The following is a 21101-nucleotide window of genomic DNA, read 5'->3' as shown; positions in this document are numbered from 1 at the left end:
TCAATCAGAAGCATGCATGCCAGTTTCTGTTGAAACCTACTTCCGAGACACAAAAGAAAGATCCTTTGATTTGATGTGATTTGGTAAAGGAAGATGCATAATTGTGTTTTAGAAATCACTTTATCTTAAACAATGATGAAGATTACTTGTAGTATCTTAACATGATATCACTTTTGCAATATAGCTGCTGCTACTTGTAATTTAAAATAGTTCATAAATTTTTCTGCTTTCATAAGCATTTGATTCACAGGAATAAATTGAGGATCAAGTAATCCAAGTAAAAGTTTCATCATTCAACTTCACCCCTACCAGAAAAGAGGTCCTGTGTTTTTGTTAATTCTTTTTTAATTTAGAAATTTTAGTTTAAATTTGTTTATAGATAGTGGTGGAGAAAAGAAAGCCCTCAATGGGAAGCAATGAATATATGCCCTTTTATCATCATGAAAGTAAAAGTGGAAAGAGGGTTGAGAAAGAAAGCAAAAGAGACTGAAACAGACGTTAAGAGAGGATGTTAAAAAGCTTGATGTTGTCTCAATTTATATATATAGTTGTGGTGGTGAAGTGTTTTCAGATTAAGTACTTCTCCAATTCTCAGTCCCTTTCTCACCATATAGACATCAATGCCAACTTCCTCTTTTCTCTTCCCCCTACTCTTCCTTTTAGCCTCAATCTCAATTACAAGTAATTCTTCATCTTCTTCTTCTATGTACTTCTTGTACTCTATTGATTCATGCACTGTGTTTTCTTTTTTGTGTTTCTAATTGGGTTTTTCTTGTTGCAGATGGGGCTCAACTCATTCTAGTAAACAACTGCAATGAAAGTATATGGCCTGGTATACTTGGCACAGCAGGCCTAGCCACTCCTCAAAGTGGCGGTTTCCACCTCGGCAGTGGCCAAGAACTAGTTCTTGATGTGCCTGAGAAGTGGTCAGGAAGGATATGGGGCAGGCAGGGCTGTCAATTTGACAATGATGGAAAAGGCAATTGTGAGACCGGCGATTGTTTTGGCCAATTACATTGTCAGGGGAAAGGGGGTGTGCCTCCAGCAACCGTTGTTGAAATGACACTCGGATCATCAACTTCACCCCTGCATTTCTATGATGTGAGCTTGGTTGATGGATTTAATCTGCCTGTGTCAATGAAACCGGTCGGGGGTGGAATAGGCTGTGGTGTTGCCTCATGTGAGGTTGATTTGAACGTTTGCTGCCCATCAGCATTGGAAGTGAGGAGAGGAGGCAGGGTTGTGGGGTGTAAGAGTGCCTGCTTGGCTATGCAATCTGCTAGGTATTGCTGCACAGGAAGCTATGCAAATCCAAACACTTGCAAGCCAACCCTTTTTGCGCATCTGTTTAAGGCCATATGTCCCAAGGCCTATAGCTATGCTTTTGATGACTCTTCCAGCCTTAACAAATGCAGGGCTTCGCGGTACGTCATCACTTTCTGCCCTGCCCAATGAGCAATGGCTGAAGGAGATTTTAGACATTGTCAAATATATTGTTCTGCAATGAAGCCAATGGCTTTTGTAGTACTATTCTATACTTAAAAGTGAGGTTCTTCTGTTTTTTTTTTTTTCTTCATTAGAAGATTGGATCTACTTTCTTTTTATGATCTGTTAGAAGCCAACTTTTAAGTCACACATCAACTATCACATAATATGACCAAATGATGTGATCCATTAGAAATTACTTTACAGAAATTAAATGGCAGTTTCCTGTTGGCGAGGGGCCTTAATGCCAATTGGGTGTCCTAGTTTAAATCCGTTAACTTTGAGAAAGTCTGTCTTGTAGCTGTTAGAATTTTAAGGATAATTGTTTGTACCTAATCAGATAACATTTACGGAGTGTTCGAAGCCGATTTGCATAACATCCGTTACGATACGATAAACACAACTAAGCTGCATTTGATGTCAAAACAAAACAGAAGGAAAGCTCCAAATTGTACAAGTTACAACAACAAAGGAATCTTAAAATCAGGCAAGATGAAGATGCACTTCAGCTTACAAACAAAACTAATCAGACACCATTTGGAGCACTGCTCTATAAAACTCTGGGTTCTAAGAGTTAGATATGAACTTCTAAACTGAACCATCCAAGAAAGAGAACATGGGTTCATACACAGATGTAGCATTGATTCATGAGGAGGTTGCAGTTGCACCGACTTTTGGATCGTCTCTGCCGGTAGCAAATGTTCAAGAAATAGTAAAGAGTGACCCTTTGCATGTCGCTGAAAGATACCTTATTAAAAATCAAGAGGACATGCCAAAGGGTGCAGATCATACATGTAAGCTTTCTTCTGAAATTCCTACAATTGATTTCTCTCTGCTCTCAAGAGGACATAAGGAGGAGCTAACCAAACTTGATCTGGCTTGCAAAGAATGGGGCTTTTTCCAGGTAATAAATATTGAAATCATCTATCATATTTTGTTATGTGACAATGTTTCATTTCTTCATATCTGAGTCCAGTATGATACTAATAACACATTATTTTGGAAGAAAATTTGGTGAACAAATTGATATTATAATTTATAATCCATATCATAACAGTTCCACACAAAAGAGTGACCTACAAGTAGAAACTCTCTCAATGCAACATGTCAAGTTAAATCAGCTTTGCTGCAGATGGTAAATCATGGAGTGGCAACAGAAGTGTTGCAGGGCATGAAGGATGCTGCAGCAAAGTTCTTTGAACTTCCTGTAGAAGAGAAGAATAAAGTTGCTATGACATCAGACGACATACAAGGCTACGGGCATGCGTATGTGGTTTCAGAAGAGCAGATACTGGACTGGTCTGATTTACTTTTTCTTATCGTTTACCCGTCTCAGTACAGAAAGCTTAAGTTTTGGCCAACCACACCAGAGGAATACAAGTATGTTTCTAAAACTCAGGGGAAAAATAGAGTAATGTTTAATTTGAAAACATTAGATGAATTCAAAGAGAAATGGTAGTCTCAGTAGTCCACTCATAAGTAGCTGATTGAAAGCCATTAATAAGCATGGGGTTTTATACCTGTCGATGGTCTAGAATCATCTACATACGTGTGGACGATTGAGCCCATAAAATCTAACTTCCAATTTTGTTAATACATGTTGTATTGGTGAAGGGAGGCTATTGAGGCATATTCTATTGAAGTTAAAAGAGTTGGAGAGGAGCTCATAAGGTATATATCTCTAATTATGGGGATGGAAAAGGATGCTCTTCTTGCACTACATCAAGAGTTGGTCCAAGGTGTGCTTGTGAACTACTATCCACCATGTTGCATGCCTGATAAAGTACTAGGCAAAAGTCCACACTCTGACACAAGCACCATAACCATACTCATGCAAGAAGACAATGTAACCGGATTACAGATTCGAAAAGAAGGAGAATGGGTGCCGGTGAAGCCAATTCCAAACGCTCTCGTTGTGAATGTGGGAGATGTTGTTGAGGTAAAACTTGCATTTAGTTTAAATAGAAAAGTGATCTTAATTGAACTATAAAAGAGAAGAATAATATTTTTTTTCTTTGAGCTTCATACTTGTTTTTGCTCTGACAGATATGGAGCAATGGAAAGTACAAAAGCATTGAGCACAGAGCTGTGACAACTGAAAGCAGGGCGAGGCTATCTTATGCAACATTTCTTTTCCCACATGATGATGTTGAAGTGGCACCATTTGATCATATGGTGGAGTCTCCAGGATCCCTTCGAATGTACAAGAAAGTTAGATATGGAGATTATCTGAGGCAATCCTTGAAGAGGAAAATGGAGGGGAAGGCACACACTGACGCGGCGAAGACTGCAAGTTAAGAAAGATGGTGTTTCTATTTTAGAAAACCAGAGAAAATAAAAAGACTAAAATCAAGTCTCTAATGATCAAATCAGTTTATGTGGCTTTTGTAATACAAAAATAGTATATAGCATCAAGGATGCAGTTTTTGGTTTCTTGTCTATGTAGGAAAGAAACCCTATAAAATTTTAATAGCAAGCTTTCTAATCAAGTAGCCAAAGCCAAATTACAGGGGATTATAATAAGGAAAAAGATTGGCTCCTTAAAATTGAGGGGGAGCTCCTCCTTACCACCAATGTGGTTTTCACATGTGTCAATTTTTTTTTCTTTTTTGTTGAAACTTTGTCGACGCTGTTGGAATTTGACGAGTGTGAAAACTCCATTGGTCTTAAGGAGGAGCTCCTCGCCTATCATCACTCATTATTATATCCATTTCCCCATTTCCCTTTCCCCTGGTTTGCTAGTTCTTCTCTTTGCTGTTGTTTTTGTGCCAAAACCCTGACTGTTTGAGGGGATTGTTAAACCTCCTTGGGATGAATTAGTTAAAGCATATCTTAGCCATAATCAAACTCATGTGGACATTAATTAAACCTCCAAAATCATGAGATGAATATTAATATTCAATTTCCAGTGAAATGCAGAATAAGACTGCACATTAACCTCCAAAAATAATTAATAAAAAAGAAATCCAAGTTTCTAACTAAAGTCAAAATATGTAGAAATATTAAAATCAGGGTAGATGAAGATCCCCTTAGCATACAAACAAAAACTAATCAGAGACCATTTAGAGCTTGCATATTTGTTCTATCAGATCTGGGTGCTTAGCAGTTAGAGTTAGATTTACAGAGATGGCTTCGAACCCTGATGCACCGGCTTATGGCTCATCTCTTCCAGCACCAAATGTTCAAGAAATAGTAAGGAGTGACCCTTTGCTGGTACCTGAAAGATACCTTATTAGGAATGAAGAAGACTTGCCAAAGTGTGGAGATCATATTAGTCATCTTTCTTCTGAGGTTCCTATCATTGATTTCTCTCTGCTCTCAAAAGGGCACAAGGAGGAGCTTAAGAAACTTGACCTGGCTTGCAAAGAATGGGGATTTTTTCAGGTAATTTACCCTATTGAGTACATACATATACATATACATATACATATACATATACATATATATAAAATGTTATATCATATCTAAGTTAAATAAACTTTTCTGCAGATGGTAAATCATGGAGTGGCAACAGAAGTGTTGCAGGCCATGAAGGATGCTGCGGCAGAGTTCTTTGAGCTTGAGTTGGAAGAGAAGAATAAGATTGCTATGCCACCAGATGACATACAAGGCTACGGGCATACCCATGTGGTCTCAGAAAAGCAAATACTGGACTGGTCTGACTCGCTGAGTCTCTTTGTTTACCCGTCCCGGTATAGAAAGCTCAAGCTTTGGCCAACCACACCAAAGGAATTCAAGTAAGTTTCTAAAAATCAGGGGAAAAACAGAGTATTGTTTCTTCAAATTTGTTAATACTAATGACTCCAATGAAATATATTAGAATGTGAGCATTCAACCCAAAATCAATTGGGCATAGGTAAACAAGCGCAAGTTCCTTTAAACTATTATGCAAGACTTTAATTCCCCGACATGGGATTCACACATGATCCACGATTTATAGTCACTTACTTGCATGAAAGACTGAACTAAATTCTAATGTCTATGTTTTCAATAATTGTATTTGTGAAGGGAGGTTATTGAGGTGTATTCTAGTGAAGTTAAAAAAGTTGGAGAGGAGCTCCTAAGGTCTCTATCTATAATTATGGGGATGGAGAGGGACACTCTTCTTGGACTGCATAAAGAGTTGCTCCAAGCTTTGCGGGTGAACTACTATCCTCAATGTTGCATGCCTGATAAAGTACTAGGTCTAAGTCCTCACTCGGACAAAAACTCAATAACAATACTTTTGCAAGAAGACAATGCGACCGGGTTACAGATTCGACAAGCGGGAGAATGGGTTCCGGTGAAGCCAATTCCAAATGCTCTCGTTGTGAATGTTGGAGATGCTATTGAGGTAAAGAAAGAGGTTACAAAAAGTGTGCAGAAAAAGAAAACTACAAAAGAGAACAAGGTTTTCTAAGCTTCACATTTGTTCTTCTTATGACAGATATGGAGTAATGGGAAGTACAAGAGCATTGAACACAGAGCTGTGACAACCGAAAGTAAGGCGAGATTGTCATATGCATCATTTCTTTTGCCAAATGACGATGTGGAAGTTGAACCATTTGATTACATGGTGGAGTCGACAGGGTCCGTTCGGATGTACAAGAAAGTTAGATTTGGAGATTATCTGAGGCAAGCGTTTAAGAAGAAAATCAATGGGAAGGCACACATTCAGACGGCGAAGATTGAAAGTTGATTAGCAGATGTTTTAATTTTCAAAAGCCAGAGGGAAAAGGAGAAAGAAAAATTAAAACCAAGGCTTCCATCATAATTGAGTTATAAGTTTCTTATATTTTATACACTAAAGACGTTTATGTAACTATACATGCATATGCATTTGATAGGACCTTCCTTCCAGCTGGCTAGCCACGTGTCTAGGCTAGTGGAATTGTATAAGTACTCAGTAGTCGAGTACAGAGGTTTTTTTATGATTGAAAATGTCCTTTTAATTCCTGAAATTCCTTCTTTACTTTTTCTAGCTAAGGGTCCTATTAGCATTGATAATTGCAGCTCAAAATCATGAATTCATTGTTGGAAATATGAGTGATAAATTGCTATAAAATAAATAAATAAATATTGCAAATATAACATACTTTTATAAAAGGAGAATTGAATTAGAAGAACTTTAATTGAGTCGAGGTAAGTGTTGGACACTCTGATCTTAAGACAAATTATGCCCCACACTGGTGCTTATGGTTCACTAGCATTCGACTCCCCTCTTTGTGAAAGAAGCACTGCAATTCACAAGGAACTTTGAACTAAATTATGCAAGAACCTCTCTTTGTGAATATGAAAACTCTAATGCTCTCTATAGATGGAAGTCTATATGTAGTGAATTGATTGAATCATAAAACTGCAAGAGGATTGTTCTATTTATAGATAATGAAGTACCCTTTCTAAAAAGGTATCCCAATCTGAAAAAGCAAACAATGCATCATTAGGTCTCTGATAAGGTTCCAGACACATTGCCATCCCCAAATTGAAGATGGGCCATTATAATAACCCAAGGGTCATGTCTTTAGCCCAATAAATCTTATTAATTTCCATTCAAATAGAAAATTTATATTAAAAATATTATATTAAATTTCTCGCAATCATTGGAAGAAATTTGGAACTTGTGGACTTCAATATTATCGCAAATATATTTCATGGGCGACGAAAGTAGGAAAAAAGCAAGATCAAGGACATTCAAAGACTTTTACCTAACACCAACACAGTGATAAGCATAAAAGCAACCCAATCCCCCCTGTTTCTACCTAATACTCACCAAGATGTCGATTGAATTTGGTAGAAGATGCAATGTCGGTTTTTCCATGGCCACAAATATGAATGAAGGTTACAGTGTAATCTAGAAAAGTCCATGAGATTAGTGACTGGAAATGCACAGCCAAGTCCACTGACTTTGGCTATGTAACAATTAACCAAAGAGTGGGTAGCAAATAGCTAACCTACCAAGAGACGAAAAATAGAAGATAATTGGCCTACCTAAATCAATAGAGATTCTACATTACTAGAAGGCCAACACTCCTCCTCCATTGAAGACAACTCATCTGAAACCCCTAGTTGGAGCACTAATTTTTTTTAGAACCGAGAGAAACATGAGTTCAACCCCTGATATGGCATTTGCACCAAATGTTCAAGAAATTGTGAGGAGTAACCCTTCGCAGATCCCTGAAAATTTCCTCATAATTAGGAATGAAGAAGAAGGCAAGTCAAATAATACTGCGGATACATGTCATCTTTCTTCTGAGATTCCTATTGTTGATCTTTCTCTGCTCTCAAGAGGACACAAGGAGGAGCTTAACAAACTAGACCAGGCTTGCAAAGAATGGGGATTCTTTCAGGTGATCGTATCCTAAAAATAACTGCGCGATTTTTTTTTTTGGTCAGACAAATAGATCTATGTAGTCATATTATTCGTAACCCAAATTCAAAGTCTCGCAATATAGACACCGTATATTGTCAAACTGTCTGGTAAGAGAACATTTATTGTATGATATCGGAATTTCAACTTTCTGAATTATTGGATTTCTTTTTTTTCGAGTTATAATATTAGAATATTATATATTAATTGTAGGTGGTAAATCATGGAGTGGCAACCGAAGTGTTGCAGGAAATGAGGGATGCTACGGCCAAGTTCTTTGAACTTCCGTTAGAAGAAAAGAACAAAATTCGCATGCCGTCGGATGACTTTCAAGGCTACGGCCAAGCCTATGCAGCTTCCCAAGGGCAGACACTGGACTGGTCTGACGCACTGTTTCTCAATGTTTATCCATCCCACCATAGAAAGCTCAAGTTTTGGCCAACCTCACCAGAGGGATTCAAGTAATGTTTCTAAACTCCACTTAGGGAATACGAAGTAGGCACATTGTCAATTTCTTCTAATTTGAAAACACTAGTCCATGTTGATGATGTACTTGTAATAGAAATGAGATCTAATGATGCTTCGAATCTTAATGGAATTGAGTTTAATTTCGTTGAAATTAATGTTTACTAACTTTCAATAGTTGAAAATTACCCACACGCGCATGCAATTGAAGCTAGCTAAACTCAATATATAACTTCCAATTTATTGATGAAGGGTTGCTATTGAGGCATATTCAAGTGGAGTAAAAAGAGTTGGAGATGAGCTCCTAAGGTCTCTATCTTTAACTTTGGGGATGGAGAAGGATGCTCTTCTTAAACTACATCAAGAGATGGTCCAAGTTTTGCGCGTGAACTACTATCCTACATGCCATATGCCTGATAAAGTGCTAGGTCTAAGTCCACACTCGGACACAGGCACCATAACCATACTCATGCAAGAAGACAATGTAACCGGATTGCAGATTAGAAAAGAAGGAGAATGGGTTCCCGTGAAGCCAATTCCAAACGCTCTCGTTGTCAATGTTGGAGATGTTATTGAGGTAATTACACTACTTTTTTTTCTCATTGTGATTGTAATACCGTGGCATGGAATTATCAGCTTATTCATGTTATAATATTTATATATTTATTAATACTCTAATCGCGGTGTTACGAACCCAACCAAAAGTTTACCACTATACTATAATTTAAGCTTTATGACAGATTTTGAGTAATGGGAAGTACAAGAGCATTGAACATAGAGCTGTCACAACTGAAACCAAAGCGAGGATATCTTATGCATCATTTCTTTTGCCACATCTAGATGCGGAAGTTGAGCCGTTTGATCATATTGTGGAGGCATTGGGGACTCGGAGGTACAAGAAGGTCAAATATGGAGATTATCTAGGGAATTCCTTGAAGGGGAAACTTAAGGGCAAGGCACACATTGAAACAGCCAAGATCGGAAGTTAATTAAGCAGTTGTCTTGATTTTCAAAAGCCAGAAAAAAGAAATTAAGTAAGGTTCTTCATGATGACTTTGAGTGGGCTTGTTATATTAAAATAAGAAATAGCATCGAGCATCCCATATGATATATCAATAATATATGTACTCCCTCTTCTTCTTCTTTTTGTTTTTAAGGGTCAGTTTGGCATTGCGGTGCTGTAAAAATAATTACTTTTAAATTTGATGTGATAGAAATCAATGCTAAAAATGATGTGGATACAAAAATCAATTTTCTAGGTGTTTGATAAACTATGATATAAAAGCGTTATAATTATATATAATGACTTAAATAGACATGATACTGAAAATAAATTTTTATTTAACTATTTAGTAAAGAAAAGATTTTCACTTTCATTTATGCAAAGCTTGTACCAAAAAATTACACACCCCAAAAATATTTCAACTATAAAATAATAAAGGTAAACAAATAACAAGTTGTGAACTTGTGTATGCATGTTTGCCACCTCAAATATTCTTGAAGCTTCTATTATCTATTGTAGCTTCTGTTTCTCAAATGCATTCATCATTGGCAACGTCTCATCTTCCTTCCTCTCTCCCTTAATAAATAAATAAAAAAAGAAGTGAAAATGCCTAATGTTCTTTGGATCGAGATTGGGCTCTGAACAATCCTCAGCTTTGTTATTCTTCCAGATGACATATCATTCTTCTTCCAGGTTCCTCTGCTATACAGAGCTTTTTCTGAGTTTGCCAAAAACAGTTGAGTTCCTCTCATCATCCGAATCATATTTTTCTGTTTTTGTTTTTGTGGGCAGTTTGTTTTGCAAATGGTGGAAAGATGTAGGAGTTTAAATAGAATCTCTTAATCATATTATTATTCGAGGGGAGAGGTAAATCGTGCAGGTACGTATGAGAAAGAAGATGAAGGATAATTGATGTAATTTGTTTAAATTGATAAGAATATTGTTGGCATTTTAGAAAATTTCATTAGTAAAGCAATGTATCACCGAACAGAGCTGGGATAAAGCAATGTTTTCTTATAATAATAGAAGACACCTTTAAACAAACATTCCTACCTAACACTCACAATTATATAGAGAACATTATATATACTATATCTCCCACGTGATCTGCACCCTAACATCTTTCTCCTCCTCCATTAAAGGTAACCCATCTGCAACCAATTGACCTGGAGCATTTAGAGCAAGAAAGAAACATATGAGTTCATTCAAACCCTGATATGGCAAGTGTTCAAGAACTGGTCAAGAGTGACCCTTGGCAGGTCCCTGAAAAATTCCTCGTAGATAGGAATGAAGAAGACGAGCCAAAGAGTGATCTTTCTTCGAAGATCCCTATCATTGATCTTTCTCTGCTCTCTAGAGGGCAGAAAGAGGAGCTTGACAAACTGGACCAGGCTTGCAAAGAATGGGGATTCTTTCAGGTGATCATATCCTAATTGGTAGCGTTATGTACTCCAAACTGAATATTTTATCATTTTAGTATTCATCAAACTTATGTTGCTAGAGAAATGTTTGTATTTGTCAAACTATGATATGACCACACGAATTCAGGCATTTCTCATGATGCTTTGTGTGTGATAGTGTTTGAGTCAATGGACATTTTTCAAGTTACATATAAGTCAAACTTTGCATGCATAGGTTGTGAATCATGGAGTGGCAGCAGAAGTGTTGCAGGAGATGAAGTATGCGACGGCCAAGTTCTTTCAACTTCCGTTGGAAGAGAAGAACAAGATTCGTATGGCATCCGGTGGGTTTCAAGGTTACGGGCAAGTCGATGGTGTTACCCGAGGGGAGACAATGGACTGGTCTGACCAACTGGTTCTCACTCTTTATCCAGCCCAATACAGGATGCTTAACTCTTGGCCAACAGAGCCAGAGGGATACAAGTAATGTTTCTAAACTTAACTCAGAAAAAAGTGGAAAGTTTTGTTAATTTTTTGAAATTTGAAAACAATAGCTAGTGGCATGTATGTTCATGTACTACATTCTACTTGATTATTTTTGGAAAATATTTTTTGAAAATGGTTGACCAATCACAGTTTATATGGGTGTGAACCTCAAATACTTGCGAGCATCACATCAATCAACAATTCAAAGTCGCCAGAGCACGTGCTAGTGATAAACTCTAATTAACTTGCAATTCTTTGATAAATGTTGTGTTGTGTGGATCATGATGAAGGGAGGCTATTGAGGCATATTCAAGTGAAGTTAAAAGAGTTGGAGAGGAGCTCCTGAGGTCTCTATCTTTAATTATGGGGATGGAGAAGCATACTCTTCTTGAACTACATAAAGAGTTGCTCCAAACTCTGCGTGTGAACTACATTCCTCCATGCTCCATGCCTGATAAAGTACTAGGTCTAAGTCCACACTCGGACGCAAGCACCATAACCATACTGATGCAAGAAGACAATGTAACCGGGTTACAGATTCGAAAAGAAGGTGAATGGGTGCCGGTGAAGCCAATTCCAAACGCTCTCGTTGTGAATGTGGGAGATGCTATTGAGGTACGAATGCTAATTGAACTATACAAAAGAAGTGCATTATTTTGCTTAAGCTTCATTGTTCTTATTGTTATGACAGATATGGAGCAATGGGAAGTACAAGAGCATTGAACATAGAGCTGTGGCAAACGTAGGCAAACTCAGGATATCTTATGCTTCATTTCTTTTCCCGCATGTTGACGTGGAAGTTGGACCATTTGATCATATGGTGGAGTCGTCAAGAACGTACAAGAAAGTCAAATATGGAGATTATCTGACGACTGCCTTGAAGAATAAACTTAAGGGAAAGGCACACACTGAAATGGCGAAGACTGGAAGTTGAGCAAATGTTTAAATTTTCAAAAGCCAGACAAAAGTTAAATCAAGTCTTCGTTGATGACTTTGAGTGGCTTGTTAATAAAACGTCATCAAGCATCTTGATTTTGATTTTTCTGTGGCTGTAACAATATGCAGTTCTCCCTTCTTCTTTTTTATAAATAAAATGAATCTTATGCGCTTTGTGCCATTCCAAGTTCAAGCTGCCAAACCTCAAATTGTTTTCTGCTCAGCTATGAAACAACTAACAAAATGTGATAATATGCAAAGCAAAAAAAAACGCTTGAATCTAAAGAGAAATAAAAATTAGCGGGGTAAGGGGGAATGGAATGAACGAAATGACAACAAAATATGTGATGCAGTAAACAGGCTCCATGAGCTAATTTAAGAGACAAGCTCCCGTTGGCATCATTATGGCACTAGAACTGCCTTGAACATTTGCAGCTTCTGGTGGAGGACCTGAACTGCACCTAGCAGCAAAGGAGGAGTTTCTTTCATCTCGCGGTACGGGGGTTTCTATCAGCAGGATTTGGGGCAAAAGCTCTATGCTATGACAGATATGGAGGAAGTACAAGAGCATTGAACATAGAGCTGTCACAACTGAACAAAGCGAGGGATATCTTAAATATGCATCATTTCTTTTGCCACATCAAGGTCTCGGATGTACAAGAAGGTCAAATATATGGAGATTATCTGGGGAGTTCCTTGAAGGGGAAACTTATGGGGGAAAGCACGCATTGAAACTACAAAGATTTGAAGTTAACGAAGCAAAGGATCCGCATCTATTTTGAAAGGGAAAGCCAGAAAAAGAAAACTAAATAAAGTTTTTCATGATGACTTTAAGTGGGGCTTGTTAACCACCTATCAACCGTTGGATTAATCCAGTGGCTGTCATGAATTTGGAGCTCACAGGCACCTAAAAGCGTTACCTGATCATGTGAACTGGTTGTATTCATGCTTATTTTTAGTCCAAAATTATATATATACTAAAGCCCAGTGCAACTAAGCACTGTAGCTAAGCACAGTGTAATGACGGAAATGCCCCTCATTTTTTCTGCTGTTTCTGTTTTTTTTTTCTGGTTCACAGTGAAATGGCGAAACTGCCCTTGACTAAACAGCTTCTAAAACCCAATGCAACTAAACACTGTAGCTAAGGACAGTGTAATGACGGAAATGCCCCTCATTTTTCTGCTGGTTTCTTTTTTTTTTTTCCTGCTGCACAGTCAATTGACGAAACTGCCCTTGACTAAACAGCTTCTTTTGTTCCCGTTTTTGCCCCTCCTCCTTCGTTGAGATCGTTTCGTCCGCTGAGACAGAGTTGTGCCTTCGGTTTGTTTGCAACCAGCTGGTTGGGGGGCAGCCATGGAAGAACTGTGTTCGTTGCTGGGCAAGCGTTGGAGCCCGTCGATTTTGGTTTTGGGAGGTGAGCTGCAAATCCAGCCGCTGCTTTGGGATCGGGAGATTTCATTTTTTCCAAAGGCTTTCCAGAAGAGAAGGCCTCTTCCTTCTGTTCAAAGGCTTCCCATTTCGAATATATCAATGGCAGAAGCAACAAAGAGGTAGCACTTTAGAGTCCTTTCTGCTTTGGTTCCTTGTCACATCTCCATTCGCTCTAATTGTTTCTGCTTACCATTTTTGTGTTATGAATTTGGTGTTTTTGTTTTTCAAGGTATGCGGTTGTTACTGGGGCAAACAAAGGCATAGGATTGGAAACTGTGAGGCAATTGGCCTCAAATGGATTCACTGTAGTTTTAACTGCCAGAGATGAGAAAAGGGGTCTTGAAGCTGCTGAGAAACTCAAAGAGTCTGGCCTCTCAGGTCAAGTGGTTTTTCATCAACTTGATGTGGCTAACCCTGCTACTGTTGCTTCTTTGGCAGACTTCATCAAAACCCAGTTTGGGAAACTCGATATCTTGGTATGTATATGATCATAGCTGCAGGTTTCTTGAAAAAGTTTATGTCTCTTGAATTGAACTCTTAATCCGAACGCGATTTAATTGAACGAGATGAAATATGGAATCATATAGCAAATGAAATTGGAGAATAAAAATAGCAAACCAAGTGATAACTAGCTTAATAAATGTCATCAAGAAGTTAATCTTTGAAATAATTAGAAGTCTTAGGGTTTTTGAAGAACAAAATAAGTTTCACATAAACTACCAGTTGTGGAAGATTTTACTTTCAAATCTAACTCTATGTCTGCCACTCTGTTTTTGTTTCTTGGAATCTTTTCATATATGATATGATCCCTTTCTGTACAATTTACAAGTACCCTAGAAAGATCCGTGGCTGGAATTAAGGGGTTTGGCAAAGTAGCATAATTATTGTGCTTTTTTAAAGGCATTGGCCTTTATGGTTGGTATGGTTGTAAAAACAAAGAGATTGTCAGAGTAGCAAATGAGAACTAAGGCTATGAAATGGAAGAAATTAACAGAGAAGGCCATCAGTCATGATGGTTCTTCATACACAAACTTAGACAATTTAGTGAATCAAGTTCTATAAAGAAAAGGCCAGGTGCTGTCCTGATGGTTATTAGGTTTGTTGTCGTTCTTAATAACCTACAAAATATAGAGCCTAGAGGCTATTGAGCCTTGCTATCATCTCTAATTTCTTGCTTTGCTGTAAGCTACTTATGATATGAAACTTATTAAACGAAAAATATGGTGCCATGGTTCCCTTTTTTTATCTGCTGTTGGTAATAAAATTGATGATAAAATACAAGCAAAAAAAAAAAAAAAGTGAAGCTTAATCAGGTTTTGGCAAAATAGAAATTAGGAATGATTAACTAGCAACCATGCTGATAAAGTGCTATTTTCTCTTTTTAGATTGGCTCTTCAGCATATGGTGTTTAGGGAAACAATATGGTTTGCTTTGTCAGTTTGGTATGCTTGGTAGATAAGTTCTGAAAATTGTCTGGCCTCATTGAGCAGGCATGATGTAAAGTTCTTGCTTGAATGCGTATGAGTTAGTGAAGGGAAAGAAGGGTAAGAAAATGAGAACTAAGGCTATGGAATGGAAGAAATTAGCAGAGAAGGCCATCAGTCCTGATGGTTCTTCATACACAAACTTAAACAATTTAATGAATCAAGTTCTATAAAGAAAAGGCCAGGTGCTGTCCTGATGGTTATTAGGTTTGTTGTCGTTCTTAATAACCTACAAAATGTAGAGCCTAGAGGCTATTGGGCCTTGCTATCATCTCTAATTTCTTGCTTTGCTGTAAGCTACTTATGATATGAAACTTATTAAACAAAAAATTATGGTGCCATGGTTTTTCTTCATGAATATGCTAATATTTACTACACAATAATTCAATTCAAAAACCAAAACAAAACAAAACTGATACCTCAAGGCTGATCCCTGTACTTTGGAATTTTGTTCTGGTCACATCCCAAGGAGGGAGTGGTGAGATATGCACTTGGATTGCATGTAGATTTTTCTTCCCATGCTGTCAACAGAGTCAAAACCTCTACAGATGAGTAGAAAGAATGTAAGCCACCTGTACAGCAGAGCTAGCAAGACCTAGATCCCCTTCCACCACCCAGTACCATATATATAAACACCTGCCCAAACTCTTTTGAACAATGAGCAACTAAAGGTTGCCCATATTTTGATGTTTTTATAACTGCTTGATCTATTAAAATATGCCCAATATTTTCACATAACAAGTAGCACATAAAACATGTTATTAGAAATGAACAAAGCATCCCTGTGTTACGATCTGGGGAAAAATAGAATGCCAACAACAACTAGATGTGTTTGTGTAATAGAATAAACAACAAATAGATAGGTTCGGCTTCAGTTGCTCATTCCATTGTACCTACCAACGAATAATAGAACTTTGTTTGTTGCCTTTCTCTTGCTGTGAAGATTGAAATTCATTCGCAAAACAGAAGTATAATGTTATTTCAAATGATTTAAGATTTGAATTCCTGCTTTGATTGTCAAACTGTTTATTTAATGAAGTCTTCTTCAGTACAATCTCCCAGGAGATTTCTCTGTTATCAGAAGTTCAGAACGGAGAAAATAGAACCAAATTTCAGAAGTACCTTTCTGATATCTTTCTTTTAACTATGACTCCTGAGTTGGAGAATTGAGATGCATATGATCTATAAGTGATAATTAAGCATTCATTTGCTGCTTACTAGCTGTCCAAACAATAATGCAGGATTTCATATAGTGATGCAAATTTTGTCATCTTTTTCTCATCCTGTGATAACCTAGATTTCTCTAAAAATGTGATTCGATCCAAATATAATTCTATTATTGGTTTATTTCACAGCTTGAATACACCAAAAAGCAAGGGACTGGAAATTTGCATTCTGTTGCCATTTTCAAGGTATAAAACTACTCTAATTCATTGTTTTTTTAAATTGAGCATTATTAATAACATTAGTCAATTGATTTTATTTATTTTATAAGATTTTATATTTGCTTTTCATCGATTATGCTTGCATACAAGTTATTTACAAAGAATCCTTATTTTGTTGATTGATACAAGTTGCATATACTGTTTTGCTCAAATTTTCCTCATCTTTTTAATATTTTCCCTTTGATGTTGTCATTGAATATTTTATCCAAATCATTAATCTGATGAACTTGGTTGATTATAAATTTTGAGTTCAATGTCTCAATTGTACATATAAATTTAACAAGACTTTATATATATATATATATATATATATATATATATATGTTGTAAATAGTAAGGTGGAGCCCACCACATGCCTATTAAAGGGATCACCCCTCTTTGTAATCGATACACTCAGATCAAAAATCTTCAAAATCAGATTAGTTTCTCTTCAATTTCCTCCAGATTTAGAACACGTTATCAGCACGATTTCTCTATTCAGAGCCTCAACGCTCTCTCTCTTTCTCTCCGCAAAACTCAGCAACCCCTCTGATTTTGCTCATGCTGATCTCTCTCACTTGGTCGGTCAAAAAGCAAATCAGAAAACAACATATGCAGCTAGCTGTGATCAGTTCTCAGCTATGCAAAGCTTTTGCAGCTTTTCTTCTTACAATTATTACCCTCTGGAGGTCTCTGGAGTTAACACTTTCCATGAAGCTCAGAACCTCACAATCTCACCCGATCTCTCTCGAACCCCACTGCTCAGTTGGCTTCGAGGCGGACCTGGTCGCTCTTCCAGGATCGGCAACTTCTTCAAGCTCATGTATTGCTGCGAAGCCAAAAGAAAACCCAACTGAAACTCCTCAGCAGAAGCAGAGCAGCGATGGCGATGAAGCTCGATTAGATGTGCTTGAAATCATTGGCCGTAAATTTTGAGCTTGGATTGATTTCGCGTAGCAAGTGGTGAGAGAGAGAGAGAGAGATTGCCTGTTGAATGTGATCTGTAGTGATGTTGTTGGGATAATAAGCTGCCATGATGGGCTGCATCTGCATCAGACATGTGGAAGGGACAGAGGCTCATGAGTTCAGAGTCACACCTTCAGACTCGAAGCCAAGGCCGCAATCAACGATGGGGTCATGGTGGCCGAGCACAAGGAACTCACTTTCTACGAGCTTCTGGGCATACCCGAATCCGGATCCGTGACCCAAATCAAGCAGGCGTACAAGCTGCTGGCCCGGAAGTACCACCCGGACGTATCGCCTCCGGACCGGGTCGAGGAGAATACGGAGAAGTTTATTCGGGTTCAGGAGGCTTATGAGACCTTGTCTGATTCGAGAAGGAGAGCTATGTATGATCGAGACATGGCCAGAGGTCTTCACCTTGCTTTCTCTGCAAGGAGTTGCCAATATGATGAGAAACCAAAGAGGAAGTTTTGGTCAGGCACTTGCAGGCCATGAATCCAAACCCAGAGACAACATGGAGAAGGTCTCGAGGTGGAGGACGACTCTTACACGAGCTTGTGCCGTGGTCGGTGGGCGACAAATTATTAAAAAAAAAAAAAAAAGTAGGAGCACTATAAAAGTAGGGAGACAAAGAAGATGGGGGCACTATAAAAGTAGGAGCTGTGCGGGCACATATTCGTGCTGATAACGTGTTCTAAATCTGGAGAAAATTGAAGAGAAACTAATCTGATTTTGAAGATTTTTGATCTGAGTGTATCAATTACAAAGAGGGGTGATCCCTTTAATAGGCATGTGGTGGGCTCCACCTTACTATTTACAACACTCCCCCTTGGAGACCACAAATGATACGGAATATGTCTCGTTAAAAACCTTGCCAGTAAAAACCCAGTGGGACAAAAAAAAACTGGTCGAAGGAAAAAAGAGTACATAACCATGTGTAACATAAAATTCTGTGTATATTGACATGCGTGCGACACTGCCTCGTTAAAACCTTGCCAGGAAAAACCCAGTGGGATAAAAACCCGGACGAAGGAAAAAGAGTACAGTGTGTAAAGGTCTTTATTGATAGCACGCTCCCCCTGATGCTTGGCAAAATATCTTGAAGTCATACTGTTGATCATCTTTCTGAATATCATAGTTGACACTGCTTCTGTGAGTCAATCTTGAGCGACACTGCCTCGTTAAAACCTTATCAGGAAAAACCCAGGGGGATAAAAACCTGATGAAGGAAAAAGAGTACAGTGTATGAAAGTCTTTATGAATACCATGCTCCCCCTGATGAATATCTCCCCCTGAAAACTTCATGACTAGTTGTTTCCAGTAAGCGACCATAGAGATTTCCAGAGTCCGCATATCTAATAACACTTGGGCTATTTATAATTTCACTCAAAAATATGCCCGTATATGGTGTTATGCTTAGATAACATCAAATATGCCTCACATCATCCAAAATGATGGAGTTGAGCTCTATCTGGAAAATACGATGTCCGGTCCAATATACTTCCGGAAAATCCTTCAAGTGTCCAACGGATAATCCGCATAAAAATGCTTCAATACTTTCTTAGTATAAGCAATAATCTCGTTGGCATAATGCTCGATCTTTCAGTCGAGACAAATATTTCTGGAACTCTTGAGAAGCTTTAATGTGTTTGCAAACATATTAATGTACTCACTGAGGCAATTTATGCATATTAGTATTGATTACGGATTTTGTGCTTCAGGCACATGTCATTCAGGGACTTGCTTCATGCAATTTCAATCCTTTCAAGGATTTTGTTTAAAGGGACTAAACTTTATGACACATTATATAGCTTTAACCCAGCTACTTATACATCTTTAGGGAATCACTTCAGGTGATATGCTCTGTGCATTTAATAACCCTTAAAGATAACATGTTGGTCTCCGTAAATGTGCAATAAGGGGGGGCACAATTGAATCTGTAGATATGGAGAAAACCTAACATTCCTTGTTTCTGCCAGAAACATTGTGTCATACAAAGTAGGTATATTCCCTTTTATTCCGAACACCCAAGTATAACTTTTAGTATTAACAAATTTTGGGGTTCGTACTGTGGGTTTGTTCTTTCACGTTCATTCTCATCTATAATGGAATTGCCTCATTCCATTTTGGCCAATAATATTGTCGACATTTAATAATTGAACGTGGTTCCAATCAACACAGCCCATTGATGATTTGAGTAGCTACTCCAAAATCAAAATTTGCCATTCATCAATTCATAATCCCACCATTCTCATGTGCATGCGCATGCATCAATTATAAGCATTTCTTTGCCTTTTGGGTACCCAAGCCACTGCAGGGGGCTTTTATTATGTGAGAATGTGGATTATAACCTCCAATGGAGCGTTATTTTATAGTAGGGCGTGGATAATCTCCATTTAGGAGTTGGAACATTTAGAACCCATATATCTGTCATGCTGCAGGCATGCCACAGATTAATATATACATGTCAATTGATTTCTGGGACTTTAACCCATACAATTTGCAACGCATTAGGCGTGCACAATATCAATATTGACATGTCAAAGGATTGTCCTTTCGGGACTTCAATCCACATCATTTGCTACGCAACAGGCGTGCATCATATTGATCAATGCTATACCCATATTCTGTTCTTATGGGACTTTAATCTGTGCAGTGTATTATCAATGTATCCAACTTGCAATTTGTAAAATTTGCATTAATAATTCATGGATACATACAAGCCATTTTTTTGGAACAGACTTATCTCCCCATTTGGTTACCTTTCAAGATAAAATATCAAATAAGTATATAAGCATAAAATAACACAAGTATTGCTTACATCCTTAGGTGGGAGAACCTTTTCTCAAGTATCATTCAAGCTCGTATCGGCCCAGTAAATATAATGTAGCGCTTGATGATCTAGTTATATCCTGCAAGAGCAAAAATCACAATTCTTCTCTCTGTCAAAAACAAATAACCCTCATGAACAGAGAGTTATAAAAGGAAAGAAAAGATACAAAAATTGTGATATTGATTGCAAGGTAAGGTAAGCAATCAGGGAAGAGAGCTGGTGGGAGCAGACAAGCAGCTCATCAATCAAGAAAGAGAGCTGGTGGGAGCAGAAAACAAGCTCTCAATTCTCCTAGTCTAGAAGGACCTCAGGAGATTAGAGCACAAGGCCGCCTTCACAATTCCCCGATCTTGCAGAAACATGATCAGGGATAGTCTTGCTTCCTGAATGGATGATCAGAGATAGTCTTGCTTCTCAGGCATATTAAGTGCTTAATGATAAGAAAAACAAGTAGATATAACATCATTTTGTATGGGAAAAATGGATGTCTTCTGCAAAGAAAATTTCGTTAGTAACACATTTATACACAAATACAATGAATAGATAGAACCGGTGAATTTCAAATTAACCATAGGAAAATTGAGAGATTCTCGGGATACTTTTGAAAAAGTAGCTCCGTGAAATCCGTAAAGCAAGATCGGCTTTGAAAATAATACTTGAAAATGCCGAAAGTGCCGACAGGCATTATCAGAGGCCACGTGAAGTTTTGGACTCTTGCGAAAGAGAAAGATAATGTGGGGATTCGAGAAGATATTGGAATCCTGAAAAGTTGCCACATTTTCGTCTATAGATATTGTCTTCGCAAAACTTAATTGAGCAACTGAGTTTCAACTCAACTTCCTTCA

General features: G+C 37.8%; 6 protein-coding genes across 11 annotated transcripts in view; all 6 read left to right on the top strand.

Moving 5' to 3' along the window:
• Positions 1-386: 386 nt before the first annotated feature.
• LOC117632002 (thaumatin-like protein) lies at positions 387-1567 on the top strand. Its single transcript, XM_034365360.1, has 2 exons — positions 387-681; positions 782-1567. The coding sequence occupies exons 1-2, from the start codon at positions 621-623 to the stop codon at positions 1453-1455; spliced, it is 735 nt and encodes a 244-aa protein (XP_034221251.1). The 5' UTR covers positions 387-620; the 3' UTR covers positions 1456-1567.
• A 534-nt stretch (positions 1568-2101) lies between these two features.
• Positions 2102-3987, top strand: LOC117630505 (protein SRG1-like). Its single transcript, XM_034363212.1, has 4 exons — positions 2102-2389; positions 2618-2865; positions 3100-3424; positions 3532-3987. Exons 1-4 carry the CDS (start codon positions 2102-2104, stop codon positions 3781-3783), a joined length of 1113 nt encoding a protein of 370 aa, XP_034219103.1. The 3' UTR covers positions 3784-3987.
• A 527-nt stretch (positions 3988-4514) lies between these two features.
• LOC117632546 (protein SRG1-like) lies at positions 4515-6308 on the top strand. Its single transcript, XM_034366054.1, has 4 exons — positions 4515-4869; positions 4975-5222; positions 5494-5818; positions 5912-6308. Exons 1-4 carry the CDS (start codon positions 4612-4614, stop codon positions 6161-6163), a joined length of 1083 nt encoding a protein of 360 aa, XP_034221945.1. The 5' UTR covers positions 4515-4611; the 3' UTR covers positions 6164-6308.
• Positions 6309-7303: 995 nt separating this feature from the next.
• Positions 7304-9547, top strand: LOC117631441 (protein SRG1-like). Of its 2 annotated transcripts, none has more exons than XM_034364588.1 (4): positions 7304-7811; positions 8045-8292; positions 8549-8873; positions 9137-9547. In XM_034364588.1, exons 1-4 carry the CDS (start codon positions 7566-7568, stop codon positions 9218-9220), a joined length of 903 nt encoding a protein of 300 aa, XP_034220479.1. In that variant the 5' UTR covers positions 7304-7565; the 3' UTR covers positions 9221-9547. The 2 variants fall into 2 exon arrangements, with proteins under 2 accessions (XP_034220479.1, XP_034220478.1); XM_034364587.1 differs by having other exon boundaries at positions 9037-9547.
• A 303-nt stretch (positions 9548-9850) lies between these two features.
• LOC117631548 (protein SRG1-like) lies at positions 9851-12302 on the top strand. The gene is made up of 5 exons (XM_034364777.1): positions 9851-10035; positions 10442-10717; positions 10935-11182; positions 11476-11800; positions 11877-12302. The coding sequence occupies exons 2-5, from the start codon at positions 10517-10519 to the stop codon at positions 12117-12119; spliced, it is 1017 nt and encodes a 338-aa protein (XP_034220668.1). The 5' UTR covers positions 9851-10035; positions 10442-10516; the 3' UTR covers positions 12120-12302.
• A 1105-nt stretch (positions 12303-13407) lies between these two features.
• Positions 13408-21101, top strand: part of LOC117631446 ((+)-neomenthol dehydrogenase-like) — a 24970-nt gene continuing 17276 nt past the window's right edge. For 4 of the 5 annotated variants that reach the window (XM_034364598.1, XM_034364599.1, XM_034364600.1 and 1 more), the window contains exons 1-3: positions 13409-13671; positions 13782-14028; positions 16392-16448. In XM_034364598.1, coding sequence (XP_034220489.1) covers positions 13475-13671; positions 13782-14028; positions 16392-16448 — 501 coding nt within the window. In that variant the 5' untranslated portion in view covers positions 13409-13474. Of the gene's footprint in view, positions 13672-13781; positions 14029-16391; positions 16449-21101 lie in introns of all 5 variants that reach the window. The other variant, XM_034364597.1, reaches the window with a different exon arrangement.

The sequence above is a fragment of the Prunus dulcis genome, chromosome 6, assembly GCF_902201215.1.
Source record: "Prunus dulcis chromosome 6, ALMONDv2, whole genome shotgun sequence".
Taxonomy (NCBI): domain Eukaryota; kingdom Viridiplantae; phylum Streptophyta; class Magnoliopsida; order Rosales; family Rosaceae; genus Prunus; species Prunus dulcis.
This window is presented reverse-complemented; position numbering and strand designations above follow the sequence as displayed.

Bases quoted from the DNA above. Each gene is read 5' to 3' on its own strand.
- LOC117631441 (XM_034364587.1), top strand. From the start codon at position 7,566: ATGAGTTCAACCCCTGATATGGCATTTGCACCAAATGTTCAAGAAATT. The intron at 7,812-8,044 runs GTGATCGTATCC...TATTAATTGTAG, and splicing joins AAGAATGGGGATTCTTTCAG to GTGGTAAATCATGGAGTGGC. The intron at 8,293-8,548 runs GTAATGTTTCTA...TTATTGATGAAG, and splicing joins ACCTCACCAGAGGGATTCAA to GGTTGCTATTGAGGCATATT.
- LOC117632002 (XM_034365360.1), top strand. From the start codon at position 621: ATGCCAACTTCCTCTTTTCTCTTCCCCCTACTCTTCCTTTTAGCCTCA. The intron at 682-781 runs GTAATTCTTCAT...TTCTTGTTGCAG, and splicing joins AGCCTCAATCTCAATTACAA to ATGGGGCTCAACTCATTCTA.
- LOC117632546 (XM_034366054.1), top strand. From the start codon at position 4,612: ATGGCTTCGAACCCTGATGCACCGGCTTATGGCTCATCTCTTCCAGCA. The intron at 5,223-5,493 runs GTAAGTTTCTAA...GTATTTGTGAAG, and splicing joins ACCACACCAAAGGAATTCAA to GGAGGTTATTGAGGTGTATT. The intron at 5,819-5,911 runs GTAAAGAAAGAG...TTCTTATGACAG, and splicing joins ATGTTGGAGATGCTATTGAG to ATATGGAGTAATGGGAAGTA.
- LOC117630505 (XM_034363212.1), top strand. From the start codon at position 2,102: ATGGGTTCATACACAGATGTAGCATTGATTCATGAGGAGGTTGCAGTT. The intron at 2,866-3,099 runs GTATGTTTCTAA...GTATTGGTGAAG, and splicing joins ACCACACCAGAGGAATACAA to GGAGGCTATTGAGGCATATT. The intron at 3,425-3,531 runs GTAAAACTTGCA...TTGCTCTGACAG, and splicing joins ATGTGGGAGATGTTGTTGAG to ATATGGAGCAATGGAAAGTA.
- LOC117631548 (XM_034364777.1), top strand. From the start codon at position 10,517: ATGGCAAGTGTTCAAGAACTGGTCAAGAGTGACCCTTGGCAGGTCCCT. The intron at 11,183-11,475 runs GTAATGTTTCTA...ATCATGATGAAG, and splicing joins ACAGAGCCAGAGGGATACAA to GGAGGCTATTGAGGCATATT. The intron at 11,801-11,876 runs GTACGAATGCTA...TTGTTATGACAG, and splicing joins ATGTGGGAGATGCTATTGAG to ATATGGAGCAATGGGAAGTA.